The sequence below is a fragment of the Vicugna pacos genome, chromosome 20 (genome assembly GCF_048564905.1).
Source record: "Vicugna pacos chromosome 20, VicPac4, whole genome shotgun sequence".
In the NCBI taxonomy this organism is placed as follows: Eukaryota; Metazoa; Chordata; class Mammalia; order Artiodactyla; family Camelidae; genus Vicugna; species Vicugna pacos.
Genome location: NC_133006.1, coordinates 7470983 through 7491249, shown reverse-complemented (window position 1 = coordinate 7491249; position 20267 = coordinate 7470983). Strand labels below are relative to the sequence as shown.

The following is a 20267-nucleotide window of genomic DNA, read 5'->3' as shown; positions in this document are numbered from 1 at the left end:
ATGATCTTCAACAATAAATTCATGCCGACTTTGTTTTGCTATCACTGGGTATTAGCAGGTGCTGTCTGTTTAGGTGCCTGTAACAGGGCTACTTGAAGACTGGTGCTGGGAAAAACAAAGAAGCAAACAAACGAACAGCAACAAAAACTCTTTATCTTTCTATCTAGATCATAAGCCAGAGGCAAAATGTGAGTCATTATTTATGAAAGTGAATACGGCTTTCCTAGGACCTCAGATGATTAAAATGCATCAAAACGATGGTCTAACGACTCTACCTTCCTTATTATTTCATGTTAATTTCAAATAGATTTCTTTAAATTAATTGAGGGTTGTCAGCCCTTGTCATTTTTGTCTTTTTCTGACTGATTATCAGGGACCTTTTTTTATTGTTAACAAATGTCATAACAGGAGCTGGTGGAACCGTTGTGACCCCGTCTTTGTAGAAACTGGTTCAAATTTTACTTCCTTTTGGTTGAGAATAGCCTTCATCTCTCCTATTCTGTTATTGCAATTGCTTTATCCGTAGGCAGATTCAGAATGCCACCTTCTTTTTTCTTCCCCCCCACGTTTGGTATCCCCTTTATTGAGGTGTAATTGGCATACAATAAACTACACCTATTTAATGAGTGCAGTTTGGTAAGTTTTGACCAATGAAACCATGATCACCATCTAGATGATAACCACAGGCATTTCCCACCCCACAAGTTTTCTCTGTCACTTTGCGATGCCTCCCTCTGCCTCCACCCTTTCTTGCACCTGCTGACAATGGCTGATCTGCTCAGAGCGCCTTCTTCTTTACTTCAGATTTCTGTGCCATAAAATGTCTTCATATTCTAAACTCCCAGCATTGCTAGAAAGGTCTGCTGTCTGTTTTCACCACGTCACACACAGTGATAGCTCAAGCATCCTAAAGACAGCTTTATTCAGAAAACACAACAGGTGTTTTGTCACTTCCTGATACTAACAATGAAGGGATAAAAACACATACATTTCTGTCAATGTGTGTAAGTCAAATTTTGAATTGGATATCCGCATTTGAAATTGTCATATGAAAACCTGGAAGATATTTAGTGAAGTATTGACCACACATTTGACTGAGAGAGACTGTGATAAGCTTATTTTTTTTAAACCTTGTGCTCTCTCTGCTTTGCTTTCCAGATTTCCTCTACTAGTTCATTAAACTCCTCTATAGCTTCTGACTTCCACTAAACATAAATGGTTTTCTGAGTTCAGCCAAAACATGGCCATCATTGCTTCCTTCCTTTTCCCATGTGTTTCTTCTTCCACGCAAATTGTCCTCCCACACTTCTCAAGTCTGAACTTCTGGGTAGCTAGTCTCTGTCAAAATCCTGCTAAACTCTCACTGTCTTTGGGGCTGTTCTCATCTTTGATAGTTGATTCTTCATCCTTTAGTTGTTTCTAACAAATCTGGCGCTCACAGCTTCAGTTGGGTTGAAAATTCCTCTAGCAATTCACTTGTGTACCATTTCTTTAAAGTCGCCCTGGTGACCCACACATCCGTGCATAAAGAGTACCTAGAAATATCCTTCTTGGACCATGCATTCAGTAAGTATTCTAGAAAAAACTGAAGCATCTCAGAATAAGAAGATTCTTAAGTTGTATGTACTTTAGATTACTACGCTGCACATTAAAAAAAAAAAATTTTCCATCTGCCTTTGTGTCTTCCCTGCATAAACAGTAAGCTCCTTCATGATGGAGAATGTCTCTGCCTCCTTTTTCTTTAAGATTCACCTCTGTTATGTCAAGTACACTATTTGAGATATCGCATATTAGCAATTGCTTTCTCAGCTCAGTGGCTCTGTATGTTATAGTCTCAAGATTTTCTAAAATAAGATTTAAAATTATACATGGAGCTTCAAGATAACTGTCACCTCTAAACTCTTAGGAAACAGATTAGAAGTTCCACAAAGCACTAGAAAGTCATGATAAACTTCAGTTTCCTGGAAATGGTATTCTGTGCGGAAAGATCTTAATTGGCATTCTGACTGGCGCGGACTGTGAGCACTCAATTTACTGTGTACACTGAGTGAAGTGAGGTATGACCTTTAGAGGTGGAGGCTGCTGCCGACAGATCCTGTCTCTGTTTACAACCCCCGGCAGCCGGAACTACACTCACACGTAAGCCGCAGGGATGAGACACGTGCATTGGCACAGACTGCCTTGCAGCGTGACATGTTAGGACCGACCACAAGGAACTGGAGCAACCATGCTGTTGGTATCCTCATTCTGGACATGAGGAAACTGAGGTCCGGGCTGGTGTGGAATTGACAGCTCTGCAGAAGTCAAGTCTCCCAACTTTTCCTCTGATACTAGCTTGCCCTGCACCCTGCCAAGATGCTGTATATCAAATGTCATTTTTTTCACTCCATAAAATCTTAGGAGGCAGAGAGTCAAAATATACAGCAGACTTTTCTTTACTTTTCTGGAAAGTAGAGTAAGAAATTACGAATGGATTCAAAGCCAGGACTTGAGTTGCTTTGTCATTTAAAATATAGCTGTGGAGGTGGGGAGATATATGCATTGCAAGGAAGACTGAAGATGTTCTAAATTATGGTAGCCAAGGAAAATCAACAAAAAATATTCTTTTGTTAACCTTAAATGGCACATTGTTCTTAGTAACCATATATTGTAGCCATATATTGTCAGCAAAATTTAAATGTGCCTTTTTTTTTTTTTTTTTGCAGCTACATGTGGTCATTTGAAAAAGCTCACCTCAGCATGGTTCAGATAATCACAGGGCAACTTGTGGAGTGCTTTGATGAAGAGTTTAGGACTCTGTATGCCAGGTCCTGCGTCCCCAGTCCGTTTGCTCAGGAGGAGTCAGCAAGGGTGAAACAGAGCAAAGCGCTCTGGGAGAATGGTACTTACCAGCGTTCAGTGTCTTCCTTGGCTTCCGTTTCCAGCCAAAGAAACCTTTTCGGTAGACAAGACAAAATCCACAAACTCGATTCTAGTTACTTCAAAAACAGAGGCATCTATACTCTCAATGAGCACGACAAATACCATAACATAAGAAATCATGGCTACAAACCTCACTTCGTGCCAAACTTTAACGGTCCAAATCCAGTCGGCCAGCATCGACCCAACCAGATGATCAGTGAGAACTGGAAGAGGCACAGCTACGCGGGGGAGCAGCCAGAAGCGGCGCCGTACCTGCTGCTGAACAGGGCGCTGACCCGGGCCGCCAACGCGCCCGGCCACCGGCAGCGGCCCCCGGACAGCCCGAGCGCGGCGTCCTCGGCGCGGGGCGGCTGCGCGGGCCGCCAGCGCGCGCCCGCCCAGAGCTTCGCGGACCGGCTGGCCCAGCGGAAGACGACGAACCTCGCCGAGAGGAATTGCAGCGTGCGGAGGTCCTTCAACGGCACGGACAACCACATCCGCTTTCTGCAGCAGCGCATGCCGACCCTGGAGCACACCACCAAGTCGTTCCTGCGGAACTGGAGGATCGAGTCCTACCTAAACGATCACTCGGAGGCGGCCCCCGAGGCCAACGGGTCGGCTCTGGGCGACCGGTTGGAGGGCTACGAGGGCCCCGAGAATGCGAAAGCCAGCGCCCTGTACGCGCACTCCCGCCTCCGCTCCTCTTTTGTGTTTAAACCGACGCTACCCGAGCAGCAGGAGGTCAGCAGCTGCACGACGGACTCCTCGAATTCAACTGTCGTTGGTTCCCAGGGCAGTGACACACCGAAGGCGGCCCCCGACACCCCGACAGGGGCGCAGCATCCGCCGGACAAGCCCGCGCTGGACTCCACCCCCAAGCTCGCGCCGCAGCCGGAGGCGCCGAAAATGCACGCGTTGCCGGTTCCCGAAAGCCAGCCAGCGGGCGCGAACCCAGCTGCAAACGGCCCGACGGAGCCAAACAGCTATTTGTATACAACCTTGTGTGTGAATAAGCAGACAGAAAATCTCAAGGGCCAACCAAATGAGAATCTGCTGAAAAGGCGAAGTTTCCCGTTCTTTGACCACTCAAAAGCCAATTTTGATCATGGAAGTAGTAAGCATTATGTATATAGTACACTTACCAGAAATCGAGTTAGGCAACCAGAAAAACCCAAAGAGGAGTTGCTAAAAAGCTCGAAAAGCATGCACAATGTGACCCAGAGGGTGGAAGAGGAGGACGAGGAGGAGGTGATGGAGAGAGACCCTCCCATCGGCGCTAATACCAAGTCAGTTTCCATTGCTGCTTTGAATGACGTGAACAAAGAGGAACCTAACAAAGAACTCACTTCCAGGAAAGAAGTGAAGGGCTCCCCAAGTTTTTTGAAAAAGGGGTCTCAGAAGTTAAGGTCACTGCTTAGCCTTGCCCCAGAAAAGAAAGAAAATCTCTCCAAAAATAAAGCCCCTGCCTTTTATAGAATGTGTAGTAGTTCTGACACTTTAGTTTCTGAGGTTGAAGAGAATCAAAAACAAAAAAAATCAGAACCCAAAATGGATGTGTCTCCTAGAAGAAAGCGTTCCTCCTCATCCAACTCTCCAGGCAGCATCCACAAGAGTAAAGAAGATGTAGCGGTTCGTTCATCTCAGGGGATGCATTCTCCATCCGATCAAAGTAACAAGATCATACCTTCTGCAGGTCCAGTTGAAAATAAGTTCTCGGAAAGAGCAGGAGATGCCTCTGCCCCGAGATTCAACACCGAGCAGATCCAATACCGAGATTCGAAGGAGATGAAAGCAGTTGTTGTGCCAGAAAGAAAACCAGCTTCTTCTCCAAGGCCAAAGCCCAATGATGAGCTTCTGAAATCGCATTCCATGGACCGGCGCGTTTACAGTCGTTTTGAGCCCTTTTGTAAGATTGAAAGCGCCATTCAGCCCACAAGCAACATGCCGAAGACTGGGACACCCCGCCCGGAGGTGAAACCCACAACGGTGCCCAACAGCTACGGCAGGTCCAGCCCAATGCTTAATTACAACACTGGTGTTTACCACGCGTATCAGCCAAATGAAAACAAGTTTCGAGGACTAATGCAGAAGTTTGGCAATTTCATACACAAAAATAAATGAAATGCTGTCATTACAAATAGACTTCAAAGTACAAAGAAGAATGTGGCTATAAATATTTGTCCTAGGAACATTCTGGATTTTTGAACATGCTAATAAATTTCTATGGGGGCAGAACTTGGGGTATGATGTATATGTTTACCAACTTACTAATGTACAGTAAAGTTATTGTTACGTGTGATAAAGTTAGTTATGCTTAATTACACTATAGATGGAATATCTATGAACACATGACTTTCAATTGGTAATGGTGAGATAAATTGTTTTCTTCAGACTGAAGATCTTCTTAAGTCTTAAATGGAAACTAGGGGAGAGATGGTGTGTGGGTTTTAACCATTCATTCCAAAGTCTTTCGTTTAAAAAAAAAGACAAAGGATCATAACATGATTAGTGGCCCTTTATAATACGTCCTTATGCAGTTTTTAGATATTCAAATTATGAGAAAATAGGACAAAGCCTTTGTGGTTTTTAATTAACTTTAAATTCTAGAGGATAACTTGTTATATTTCATTAGTGTTTTATTAATTTTTCTGTGGAGCATATACAGCTGGGTTTGGCAGCAATAGTACCATTTAAACCATACAGCTCAGCACATTTTTTCTGTTACCTGAACTGTTTGCAAAGTTTCAGCCTCAGGGTGTACAAATCCATCAGAGAAATTTATTTGCAGGATGTTCTTATTATTTCTGAACCAAAGGAGCCTGTACTCCATTCACTCATCAGCTGCTGAATTTTCATAGTCAAACTTGTAGCAAGCCAGCAGGACTTTGGAAATCCTGAATTATTCCTCTCCTTTTTCTAATATAAGGAAAATTGCAGAAATGCATAATTTTTTTTATCTTGAATTAGTTTGACAGTGCTTAGGTGTTTTGCTTGCAAGAGTCTTTGCTCTTTTGTATACTGTGCCAAATACAGATGGATGCCTACTATTTCCATGAGAGTACCATGATGAAAAATGAGACATGGTACCTGGAATGGTTCTTCCATGACCCTGGGGCCTGGTTGAAAGTCTGAAACCTTTCTGTATCTGAATTTGATGATGATATTCAGTTCATAACCTTTCTTAGAGTAATGAAATAAAAGCTCCAAATCCGTGACAGAGACTTTAACTTGGCCTTACTTCATCTACAAAGAACACGATTCAAGAAGCAATGCATCATTCGAGAAGCAGAAGCTGTTTCTACAACACTTTAAATATATTATTTAACTCCAAGTTGCTATCTGGGGCAGTGTGTTGTTTAAAAATTCAAGATTTAGTCAAATATTAATATTTATGCCATTATTAGCTAATTAAAATAATGGCGCTAAAATATGTCATTAAAATAATTTCCGTAGTATTTTAAAACCATGATAAGTGACAGAATAAAGTGACAGCAGGAAAAAGAAAACCTAACATTCATAGACCAGGTCCTGAGCCAGAATCTAAACTCCCCACGACAATATTTTGTGGGTATCACTGTCCTCATTACTTACAGGTGGTGATTGAGGTGATAATTGAGACATTAAGACTCAGAGAGGTAAAGCCCCAAGCCACATAACCAATAGATGGTGGTGCTATAGTGTCTATAACTTTGTCACATCAGATTGCCTCCCAAATGTGTTCAACCTACCCACCCAAACCATTGAGAATTAAATTTCCCAACTCAACAGCAATCCACCAAGAACTGTTTAGTCCAACTCCACCAGGCAACAAAGGACACACAGGACTTAAAATAACCTTAGAGGGTGAGACTGCTTTCTGAATGAAACCTAGGAAGCCACTTTTAACTGCTAGGCAGCCATTTTGGTCCCCTTCCGGTTGACCTTCAACGAGAGGAAGGGAAAAGGAACCGGAAGTGAACCTGCCTGGAACCTGCTTCTGTGCCGGAGAAAGATGTCTGCTAGGTTGGGAACTAAGCAGGAAGTGGAACCCAGTGTTAAATACATTATGTCATTAGGTACTCACGATCACCCTGTGAAGTACCTCCTTTTTGTAAATGAGAAAACTAAGCCTCAAAGAAGTTCCATAACTTTCCAAGAGCTGGACAGCGCTTAATTGGTAGAAAGGGGATTTGAACAGGAAAGTTTGTATTCTTCATACCATATCATACTATACCTTGCTGGCTTCTACTCTGCTATGCTTGAGGAACTGCCTTTGAAAGGACTTGTCTCTCTCTTTTGCTCTCAAATGTTTATAAGAGTTGCAGAAATAATACAAGGAACCATACAGCCATAGCATTTCGTATGCACAAATCCAGAGTATAGCACTCAATTTCACTATAAAAGTAGGTTTTAAAACTCCCGTTCAACGTAGAGAATTTCCAAGTACTACAGTGTTGAGTTTGCTTATTTTGGAAAGCTGACTAGAATAGACTTGAGATTCTGTATCTTTCCTAATAATTTAATACCATAAAAATAAAGCATTAAGAGAGAACAGTCATTTTTCACAGGAAAGGTAGCCCAGCATATTTACAAAATATTTGAATTTTTTTTTTTTTTTTTTTTACAAAATGGCCTTTGGAATGTGTATTTCCTTATAATCAAATAAAGAATTCAGTTGCAATAAGAAAAATGTTTCTGGTTGTTGGGATGTTAATTTTTAGAGTCATCTGGAAATTGTATGATCTTCATAGATTAGTATCAGATTATTTAACAAACATTAGAATTGAGGTCTAGTGAGTGAAAGAGATTTTTCAATTTGCTCTTCAAAAAATTCGCTTCTGTGATTCTGGACCATAATCCTTTACCCGCTTATCGAAGGCAGAACCCAGAGTTAATCAAACCAGAATGACTGTAGTATTACCCACCCTTTGTTATTGTTAGATGAGGCATATTCCAGAGCTAAGGGGATAACGGGCCAATTGTCATTAGGCAGCTGTGAAATTGTAAGTCCTGAAATTTAGAGTAATGCGATGGAATGACGTAAAGCTGAAATACATGAAGACTAGAGTTTTAATCATGCTTGATTACATGTAGAAGCCTACTGCCCTTTTGTACAGCAGCTGCCATCATTTCTGGAAACATCAGTAGCTTTTAAGTAGTTCCTGAGCTCCTCCCATCCCTGCAGGAGCTGGAAGGGCATCCCTCTGAACACAGCAAATTTTTCTTGGATTATTTTCCTTTTTCTTTCTTTCTTTTTTTTTTCCTCCAGAAACTTCTATGTCAGCATCTATATATAGTAACTTTTCAAATTTTCTGTGTCTGAGAAACTGCAGGATTTAAACTGAGCAAGTGCATAATGCCTCACTTAATTTACTCAAGAGTTTTGAGTTTTGAGCAGACACTCCCAAACTTCATGGATATAATCATTTCCGGCAATATATTTTCTTTTCCTCCCCATATTAATATTGGTGGGAAGCTAATGTCACTTAGATGTATTTTCATAGTAAAGTGTGGTATGGCAATTTTTACTCTACATAGTACATTAGTTTGTAAGCAGAACTCAAGAAATTAGGTACGGTTTCAAAGTAGCTCTTGGCAGATAGTTTCCGAAGTGTTTAAGTGCCTGTATCCCGAACACACTGGCATCCTTTTATTTCAGGGATTGGGATTAGCCATAATCTACATTTGTGGAAGCAAATATCTGAGTTAATCAAGATAGTATCTGTGGTGATTCAGATAAGCAAAGAGGAAGGTTGAACTCTGGCTGTACTCAAATACTACTTTCTTCAAGATTATCCAGTTACTCAGCTTCTGTTTCACAGATATTTGTCTTTGGTGCATATCTGCTGAATTTTAATGTGCTGATGGCTAAGGGATATAATGTACAATCACTGTTTCACTTTATGTGTGACAATGTGTGATGCTGTTTAATAAAAAATTTATCATAACATTCATTTTGGTTCTAGAATATTTAAAACGAAAGAGATGAAATTCTAAACCAAAGAGAGTCAACTTTTTATATATGTGCAATGTTAGCAAATAAATATTCTTCCAAATTAACTTTTGTTGTTACATCTAATAAATGAACATTAAATAATTTTATACAAAATCAATATATCGTAAGTTGTTTATTTTTTATCTTCATACCCTGGATTTCTCCATCGAAGCTCATGTTTTTTGCTTAGTTACTATATCATGAATTTAGATTTTTACACATTTTTGAGTATTTCTTGTGAATTTTGAACTCACCTCTTATATACTTAGTTTTTTGATTAACAATGATATTTCATATAATAATTTATCCATATTTGACATCCAATGACAATCCTCTTCCCTTAATAATATAATTCCCTTTATTTCTACCTCTACTGGAATGTAGTAGTTATTTTAAATAACTTGTGATCTTGAAAAATAGAGAATATTTTGTTAAAATATTGATAGCTGCCTTTTGTAGAATTTTGTAACATTTTGTTTGAGTAAATATTCTGAAAGTGCATTTGTATTACATCAATTAGTGACATTAAACAAACCCAGAGTTTGAAAATTATTTAAAACTCAAAATGCATTTCCTTAGGGAAAAAAGATGCCCCTTATTTCACAGATTTAAGATGCAGTTGAAACACTGTGTATGGGGAATTAAATAGTGACCTTTTAAAAACAAATGTGATTTTTAAGTAGGTAAGTATAATTTTCAATAGTTCAATAAAAATAAATTTTTGCTTTTTTTTTTTACCTTCACCCAAAATATCAATGCTTGAGAAAATTCTAGTTCAGTGGGATAGTACTGGACACAGATAAGGTTTTACTTTGGGGGCCATCCGAAAGGAAACTTAGGAATAGGTTCAGTTGGTTTGAGGAGTCGAAGACCACCCTGAGGTAACTGAACTAGAAGAAGCCAGAAGGGCATTAAAAGAAGCAAGTTCGTATCCTGGCTGGGGAGAAGAATTATGCAAGGTAGACTTAAAACCAGAAATGAGAGATGTGGAGAGGAAGGCTTTTGAGTCAACAAAGACATGTCTAATTGGACATTTCTCCCATACTAGTCTGTTGTAACAATCTGGATCATTTATTCATTCAACACTCATGCTGGGAACCTACGTTGTTGCAGGTGTGTAGGTTACGGTAGGCTTTTTTGATGTAAGAGAAAAGACTGTCTGGATAATCAGAAGCTGCAGCAGGTTTGCATGAGTGTGTTGAGAATCGCCCCAACCAGCAGCAGCATTGCGTGTGCTCCTTGAAGTCTATTTATCTAAACTTGTGCCTTGATGTACTAGTGCCCAGCAAAACCTCCTGTCAGATAATCATTGTATGTCTGAGTCTACTCATTTTCTTACCTGTAGTGTATAAATGTATGATCCATTAATATCCATATGTGAATATGTGCATTTTATAACTATCTGAATAGGCATTTGTATTAAAAGGCACAGGTGGGTTCATGTGGCTGAAGTCCTAGTTTTAATTTCAGCCACGTTGACCGTAGGATCTGGGCATCTTTAGAGATCCAGGAGAGTTGCCTTCTAAGGACATTTGTTTTTGATAGAAAGAAAGCCCCTTAATGAAGAATGAATCGTAAAGGGCAAGAGCAGGTCTGCTGAAATTCAGTTCAAAGGCAACTAGCCCACAAGGGAAGGAGATGGTGAGTGTTAGTCATTGAGGTGGTCGATCAATGTAGGTCGATCAACACGGGAAGACACGGAGAACGGCTTCTGTGAGTTCTCCGTGGATGGTGCATGGAGACAGTCAGGTGTCAGGGACCTGCCCTGGGCATCCTCACCACGGCCTCCCATTTTCAACAGCAGCCTCTCTGCCAGTGCTTCAAGATTATAGCAACAAAGAAACTCTTTGCAGAGAGACAATGAGAACAGTCACTACTGTTGGTGTATTGTACCAGTAATGGCAGTGTGACCACAGTGGGCCAAAGCAGGGAAGAGCAGACACCATGAGGTGGCCAGGTTGGTGAATCTCTGTAGGAACTCCTAGAAAGTGGGAAATCGGGGTGCTGAGATGCCACCAGATCAGGTTCAGATGGGAATTTACCGTTCCCTCATTCGTACTGAGTTAGAATGGCTTAGGAAATGCACGTCGTATCAGTCACATATCCACAACAGAACACAAAATGTTTGTGACGAGATTCTAAAGAATCAATTTGACAGAATGCTCTCCGCTATTTCACTTTTATTAAAAAGAGTAAAAACAACAACAGGGACCTACTGTAGAGCACAGGGAACTGTATTCAGTGTCTTATAATAACTTATCATGGAAAAGAATCTGAAAATAATATATATATATAATACATGTATACACACACACACACATATGTATAACTGAATCACTTTGCTGTACACCTGAAACTAACACAACATTGTAAATCATCTATACTTCAACAATAAAAATTTTTGTGTATATATATATATATATATATTTACTGAAGTAGAGTCAGTTTACAATGTTGTGTCAATTTCTGGTGTACAGCACAGTGCTTCAGTCATATACGTACATACATACATTCATTTCCAGATTCTTTTCCATTATGGATCACTACAAGATACTGAATATAGTTCCCTGTGCTGTACAGTAGAAACTTGTTTATCTGTTTTATCCATAGTAGTCAGTATCTGCGAATCTCAAACTCCCAATTTATCCCTTCCCACCCCCTTCCCTCCCCTAGTAACCATAAGTTTGTTTCCTTTGTCTGTGAGTCTGTTTCTGTTTTGTAAGTAAGTTCGTCTTTTTTACAATTTTTTAGAGAAACAAAGTCCTTTCTGTTTTTGTTTATTGGTGTATTTTTGGTTTATTTGTCTGGTTGTTTTACAAACTACCAAAATTTATTTTAGTTAACTACTAAGGCTTAAATAAATCAGTTAATCACTAAATTAAAATAAGTATTCTAAATAATGAGAGTCTACCATTAAGCTCAAAATGAGAAGTGTTTCCATAAATGGGGAGTGTGAAATATTTGAAGTCTGGTTTTTTTTCCTCCGCCAAGCAGAATATAACATTGCTTCTATAAAGACAGAAGAGGAGGGAGGGGATAGCTCAGTAGTAGAGCGCAGTGCCTAGCGTGTACGAGGTCCTGGGTTCAATTCCCAGTACCTCCATTAAAAAAATAATAATAACAAGAATAAATAAATGAACATAGTCAATCCCCCCAAAAAAGAAAATTCGATTACATATTTGCTAAGTCAAGTATGAAAAAATATTTACTGAACTTTGCAAGGCATTTCTAGAATATGTTTTATGTGATTCAAAAGTCAAACAGTTTTTATTGCATCAAGTGTTTTTACAGTGCTTGTCATAGACAAGGGACTGTAAGGGCTAATCTCATTTGCTTTCCAGGGGAAAAAACCTGAGAGATGTATTTTGCATTCTAATCATAAGAAGAAAGACATTGTTTTAAAACAAAACTAGATAAAAATAGAAGCAGAGAGCAAGTGGAAAGCTGACTGTTACAACTGTCTTCTGACAAACCACTTTTTGACGGCGAACGTCTCAGTCCTTGATATCCTTCATATTAAATGAAAATGGCAATATTTTGTATGCAAATACTAAACACACCTACTTTGTAATCTGAGTCCCCTTGAAAGAAAAGCACAGGCAAATATTAGCATAGTAGAATTACCATTCCTCTAGCATTGTTTTGAATACTTGTTGCTTGGCTAAAGTCAGTAATAACTTTCAAATTCTTAGTAGTTCTCTCCAGTGAACCCAAAGTTTGACAAAGAGGTTGATTTCCAAATGCTGGGAATTAAAACTTAAAATACGTGAAGGTCAAATACACTTTTAAATGTCATCTAGCTTACAATGATTTTGTGTGAGCTCTGAGAAATATAAAAACAGAGGTCAGAGACTGGCTAGAACAGAGTGACTTGGAGGCAGAGCAGGCCATCTGCGGGGGCTGCTCCCAGCTCCATCTTGTCTTCACATGGTCCAGCACTGCCTCTCTTTGACATGCACAGAGTGACAACTGTTGGAACAGACAAAATGAGAGATTATCATTTACTCTTATTAGAATCCTAAATGCAATGGTTTAAGAAATTGTAAGATCTCAATGTTTGATGAAACTGGTAAGTTGGTTGTAAGTTATCTTTATTTCAGATCAGGGAATCCTAAGAATGTTTGGGATCCTGGCAGACCATCTACCACGATAACAAAGTACCTCAATTTTACGGCAAAACCCATGTTTACAGTGTGGTGATGGGGCTTGAGTCTTACACACTCTGAATTACGGATTTTAGATTAGTTACACATTTTTCTACACTGGGCTCCATGTTGATTCACCCAAATTCATACTAGTTTTTCTTCCCACAATGTTAAGCAGCGTGTAGTCACAAAAACCATTATTTTTTCAATTACTTGACAAATCATTTTTCTTCTCTACACCTAGAAATTATTTGTCTTCATATCTCCCTAAGTCAAAGTAATTAAAGAGATAAGATGAGTTGGGGTTTTAATTCAATATGCATATAATATTAATTAATTTTTATGTATTATTAACTAATGCATAATATTAAGTTACCTAGCATACATCAAATACTGTCTTCCACATGATGGAGTACAAGCCTCAAGGATTATAGACCCATTTGTGGAAATTATGTAAACACTTAAGAACAATTACAGAAGGCTAGAAACTATAACACAATGTGTTAAGTTTATACATTCATCTTTGTGAATCCTTTTGGTTCTTAAATGTACTCCCAAATGTTATATTGTCACTTTTTTTATTTTTATATGGCTTGTTAATATCAAAAAAAACTTAGTGGTACTCAGGTGTTCATTACTTCGTACATTCATTTGATCAGTTAAAGTAGGTCTGATATCACTTTAACTGTTTGCACGTGTGGAGGCATTGGTCATGATGGAAAAAAATTGTTTTGACTTTTTGAGAGAATTGCAAACATATACACACCTGGGCGGATATTTTAATGAATGCTCATCATTCACCACTTGTCCTGAACATCCATCAACCCACGGATAAACCTTGACTTTCGCCATTTCATATTATTTTGGAGCAATATCAGATATCACGTCTGTGTCCTCATTACGTATCACTAAAATGTAAGGATTTACTTCTAAAGTAACAACAATGTTATTGTCAATTACTCCTTAATATCATCAACGATCCCAAATGTGTTTCTTTGTGTCATTCATGATCACCATGTGCATTTCACTCAGAAGGGCTATCCCTAACGTACGCGGACTGGCTCAGTATTAGATGTGGGAAATCTATAACATCATTTCTTTTCTTGTAATTTTTATTTTTTATTGAATATAGTTAACTTACAATGTGTTAATTTTTATTTTGTTGTACATAGTGATGCATATATGTATATATATTCCTTTTGATAATAGGCCATCACAAGATGTTGAATACAGTTCCCTGTACTATACAGTAGGACCTTGTTTTTTATCTATTTTATATACAGTAGTTTGTATTTGCAAATCCAGGACTCCTAATTTATCCCTTCCCACTCCCTTTCCCTTCTAAAGTGACATTCTCTGGGTTGCTTTAAATGTAGAATCAAGTTTTCCTTCATTTTGCAAATAAAAAAGAAGAGAAAGTGATATCTTTCCAGATTTTTCATCCTTCTCCAAAGGTGCACGTCCTGAACAATTTACTACTCACGGACTTGTCATCCTTTTCCTACCACCGAGACCCTCATATATCAATGTAATTACAGTGCCTGTTGCCTTGGACCATTTATGTGTTTATTCACTGAAATTAAATGTCTGTTATTTGCTAGATACCTATGGTGCACACATCATCCCTTCCCCCCAGGAGCACAATTTAGTGAGCAAAGAGTCGCAAATAAGCAATTAATATCCTATGTGAGAAGCCACAGTGGAGAGACTGATGCCAGTGAGGGAGAGTGGAGAATCTACTTTAGGCAGAGAAGAAGCAGGTACAGAGAAAGAAATGGATAAAAGGTCTGGTATTTTTTCTAAAACAATGGAGAGATTTGTGTGGTTTGATCTCAGTGTTTATGAGGGTGAAAATAAGGAGCAGTGGATGTCAGAAAAGAAGCTTTCGAGCCAAATGATAAGAAACCCTATGTGCCAAGCTAAAGTCTACAGTTTATCTTGGAAGCAGTGAGAATATCTTTGAAGGCTCTTAAGTTTGGAATGACCTTTACAAGTTTGTTTGTTTTTTTTTTGTAAAAGCTAATCACAGGAAGCGATACTAAAAATGCATTAGGAGGAAACAGAGATGGAGAGTCCAACTTAGAAGCTACTGCAGCCGTCTAAGAACATTTTAATGGGTGATGAAGTAATGCAGTGATATTGGGGGATGAATAAGAGGAAACAAAATGGATAAATATTTTGGAATTGGAATAAAAAAGTGATAACCAAATACATGATTTTTATTAGAGGGATGAGTTTTGATAATTTCCGGTTTTTAAGCTTGGAAGGCTGCAGAGACTCCTTGCTTGAGATCAGGTGTCTAGAAGAAGGGGCAGGCTTGGGGTGTGTTTGTATGTTGGGGGTGGGGGGCAAAGAGTGATGAGTCATTTGCGTTGTGTTATGGTTCAGATGTCCGGGAGGCACCAGGTTATAGGCAGCCATTAATGGTGTGTGTCTGGGGCTCAGGGGAGAAGAGTGAGACAGATGAGAAAATAATCTGCATCGAAGTGGATAATTGAAGTGGATAATTGAAGTGGATAATTACTCTGAGTCAGAGTGTCCAGGGAGAGATAGAAAGAAGAGAAGAGAGAGAGAAGAGAGAGAGGAAAAAAAGAGTAAAAACGCTGTGATTTTAGCCTTATTTTTTTCCACTAGTCACCACAAAATAAATGAAGCTACTCTACTGAAAATACATTTATTTTGCTATTTATTATGTGTTTTAAATAGTGAGACTTTTCCAGAGAACTTTCTTGAAAACCTCTGCTTTAAATCCAAGATGCTGGCTGTGTAGCTTACACACTTCCACATTTATGACGAGGCTGTAAATGTGTCTAACACACACCCAGATTTCTCACAACCGTAAAACTGTCTTGGGCTGAATGTAACGACCAGGGAAGCTTTTGATAACTCCCTAAGCATGCCCTCTCTTGAATTTCTCTTTATCCGGGTGATCGCACATGATGGAAACGCAGACTCAACAGTGAAGTCTTTTCACAAAGGATCTCATCTCTCCGGATATGACTTGCCAAGTAACATTATTATATTTCAAAATAGGACCAGACCTGGACTGAGTGATGACAGCGGAATTGTAAAGAAAGATCTGAGACCTAGAGCTAGAAGCTAGAATCACTTCTAATGAGACATGGGGAGAGTCCAGCTACTCCAGCCGGAAAGATGAGTATATTGGAGGTGGAACAAGAGGCCACAAGACACAGTCCAAAACAGAGCTCACCATTCCACAGCGCTAATGAGGACTATGAAGAGGTCCCCAAAGGTTGGTGTGGGAAGTGTGTAGAGTGCTGATTTGCCTGGGAGTCGTCGGTGTAGACAGTTACCGCTGGCTACGGGGACTGACTGCTGACAGTTTCAGGAAGAAATTCCAGTCAATGTTGGGACTTATTAAAGCAACTAAGTTCTTTTAAAACTGGAGGTCTTTGGTGGGCAGCCAGCAAAAATCTGGGTTCAGAAAACCAAAGAGGAGTGTGATGACTGGATCTGAGAAATGAGGCGGAGTGCAGTTTTACTGTTTGGATTCTATATTTTATTCCTTGTGCCTTCTCGGGTTTTTTAAAATAATATTTTTACTGAAGTACAGTCAGTTTACAATGTTGTGTCAGTTTCTGGTGTGCAGCACAGTGCTTCAGACGTGTAGGAACATACATACGTTCTTCAATAAGGCAGCATGTGAGATGTTGGCAACCACTCTGTACCACATCCAGGGCTTGGCTGAGATGCAGTGCTCATGCTTACACCTGGGGGGATGTTGGATGCCTCGTACAACACTCCTGCTTCTCTTGGTCCCCCCTCCCCTCTTTCCTGCCCCGCCATATTTCATCCTCATACAAATACACAGATTTTTGCATGCTGGTGAAAAGTGGCCCATTTAATGGCTTCCTCTCTTACTGATCTTGTGACTAATCAAACCACCCTTGCAGAGCAGCTAAAAAGGAGGGTGGTCAGAAGCACATCCTTGGGTGGACATCCTATCTGCAGTGGTAAGAGGTGGAAAGAGGAGAAGAGGAGTATATGTGGTTCACTGCTTCCTGGAAGTAGAGGCTTGGTTTGATGACTAGAGAAAGCAGAATCGGCCAACATGGTGAGTCAGATTGGCAGTGAGCGCCATGACACTGACCCTCAAAGGGTTGATCTGGAGTGATCTGAATATCCCTGACTAGGCTGACTTGAGTTTGTTAAGGAGAGAACTTGGAGCGGGTATGGCCACGTATAAACTGTTCTCTAATTTAGTCAAAAGCATCACATAAGTAGACAGGACCTGAAAGTATCCAGAGAAGGCATTGATGGCCAACATTCTACTTAAATCAATGATTTATGTGTTTGCTCTCGGCCCTCTTGGCACATATGTCAGGTTTTTTACTTTTGTGAGGAACTGACTGAGCCCAGAGGTCCTCAAACTTTAATGTGCCTCTAAATCTCTTGGAGAGCTCATGAAACCATAGATTTCTGGCTCTTACTGCTAGAGTTTCTGAGTCAGTAGGTAGGAAATGGGGTCTAAAAACATGTGTTTCTAAGTCCCCAGATGATGTCCGTGCTGCTAGCCTAGGGATCACAATATGAGAGCCACTGAATGCTAAATTTCTCAGTGCTTTGTGAAAATTCTTAAGCCTCAATAATTTCAGGAAAGTTTCCATTACCAGAATTTAATACTGAAATCACAGTGTTTCATATATTCTACAGAAAGAAAACATTAAAACTTGTTTCTTTAGGAATGATTTGCCTCCTTCACCTCATTGCCATCTGTAAAACCTTCACACACACACACACACACACACACACACACACATATACACACACTTCCTGGGACCTACCTATATTTGATAAACGACTTTATGTGAGAGAAAAATCATGCTTCCTCCATCTTCAGACTTCAATAATTTTCCACTAAAAATGTTCCCTCTTCAACTTGTGCCAAGTTAGCTACTACCCACCCAAGCCAAATAAGTAGGTTTGCTTACTCAGCTCTGAGAGACATTTATATTTGTATCTATTCAGACGAGAAGGGTCATATTTACATGACTTTTCCATATTGGGGCAAATGTTATTTACCTTTGTGCTAATGTATGTTATTTTTGATGACTAATGTTTGACATTGGATTGGAAATTATATAATCCATATTATTTATAGATCATCAAAACGTAACTTAATTTGCCAATTGAAAATGTTTTGTTTTGTTTTTTCTGTTTTACTCTATTCAGTGACAAGGGAGCTCATCTGCTCTTGCTCTGGAGTTCTCTGACTGTCCTCATCTCGATCTGGCTGCCTTACAGAACGAAAGACATCGTCAAATAGCCTGGTCATCAAATGTGAATTCTGAAATTTTTTTTTTGAAACTGCAAACATCAATGATAATTTTAATAAATTTGAGTGGAAACCAATAAGGTACTCTTCACAAAAATCTCATTTTCAAAAATAGTGATAGAATGAACTATTTTAGCCAATTAAACTAGCCCACTCCTCACTTCTTGACTCAATGTCATATAATAACAGTGAACGGATATTGAGTAATTGTGTTGACACCATTATAAGACTTAACACGTTAGAATCAGAGTTTTACAACATACCATTGGTTGATATAGTCTATTCAGATTAAATTTAAATAACTGATGAATGATGAGATATACCTGACTACATCTTGCTATTTTGAACGAGGTAAAAAATTAAAATAAAAATGAAAATCACTTGGGGGGAGGGTATAGCTCAGGGTAGAGCGCATGCCTAGCAGGCACAGAGTCCTGGGTTCAGTCCTCAGTATCTCCATTAAAAATAAATTAATAATAAACAAAACCTAAACAAAGAAAGGGAAACACCCCAAAAGTGGTGATTCTGTGCTTTGTTAAGAATGGAGAGAGGATATCAAAGATTCATGAGCTTGGTAGACTCATCCTGAATGGGCAATTACTCACTTATAAAAAATAAAGTCCAGTTATTTCATATTTTATCGTCATTAATTATCTGTTCAGAAATGTCTGCCCCAGCGGTCAAGAGGTCCAAGATAGGGACAGCTGCACAACAGATCCACACTGATTATAATAGTATTAATAACTAGTATATATTGAGTACTTATAATATGTAGAGGTCTTAAATGCATTATTTCAACTGATCCTCACAGAAATTTTAGTAGCTAAATTCTGCTATCCTCTGTATTTACCCAGTGATGAAACCGAAGCTTACAGAACTTTCCAAATGATCTCAAAGGACAAGAAGCTAGTAAATGGTAGAATCAGATTTGAACTGAAACAATTAGCTTTCAAAGCCTGTAAAAGAAAAGAAAAAAAAAACTACGTTTTAGAACTGGCTCATCTTTCATTAGATGAATTGATCGTGATTCTAAATGCATTGCATGGCCATTAGTGTTTTAACCACAAAATCTGCTCAGGCCAGATTTAGTACCATTAATTTGAACAGAGAGTCATCTAACCGCTTCAGCAAAATTAATTTGAGGCACTGTGAATACAAAATATTATGATTTCTAGAACAGTGCTCTGCCTATCCGAAATGTTTAGTGAGTATTAGAGACAGGGAAGATGGAGGGGAATGTGCTTGGATGCCGTGGGTGTACCTGGAAGGAAGATAATATAGAAAACCCTGTTCGGATTGGGCACTCTCTCCAATGCTCCTAGCACTGCATCTCAGACCTTCCTTGCCTTGGAAATGTGAGTTCTTTTCAAATCTAACCTTACTTCTCCCTGAAGAACCCCTTCTCTGTAGCTACCCTCTCCTAGAGAAAATACGTTCTCCTCTCCACTTCATGTGTATCTCATCTTTGTCTTTGCAAGTGATAAAAGCAAATCAGACATCAAAAGTGGATGGGTTTGGGGGGTTTTTTTTTGGTTTTATTTATTTTTATTTTTATTTATTTATTTATTTATTTTATTGGGTTATAGTCAGTTTACGATGTTGCATCACTTTCCAGTGTAGAGCACAATTTTTCAGTTATACATGAACATGGGCAGGTTTCCACTGGTTTAACACAAGAAACCACGTGGCACATAAGAGCCTCTGTGTGCCTGTCAAACAAACGCACACATTTTTCCTTCTAATGTACATTTTCACAAGTGAATGTATTATTCAATTCAAGCTGATAATTTTTCACTAATCCTCTCTAGCAGGAAATGAAAATACCTTTTTAAGATTCAGTATCTGACTTCAAAGAGTTTACAATGCATGGAACCAGCAGAATGACCCAAGTAAATACACAGCAATGATTAAAAAAAAAAAAAAAGCAACAAGAGGCATGTAGACAAAATAC

The 20267-nt window shown here is 39.1% G+C and overlaps 1 protein-coding gene across 2 annotated transcripts in view; it reads left to right on the top strand.

Annotated features, from left to right (window-relative positions):
* FAM83B (family with sequence similarity 83 member B) overlaps positions 1-8989 on the top strand; it is a 70623-nt gene extending 61634 nt beyond the window's left edge. For both annotated transcript variants that reach the window (XM_072944797.1, XM_072944796.1), the window contains exon 5: positions 2706-8989. In XM_072944797.1, coding sequence (XP_072800898.1) covers positions 2706-5022 — 2317 coding nt within the window. In that variant the 3' untranslated portion in view covers positions 5023-8989. The remainder of the gene's footprint in view (positions 1-2705) is intronic.
* The last annotated feature ends 11278 nt before the right edge of the window (positions 8990-20267 follow it).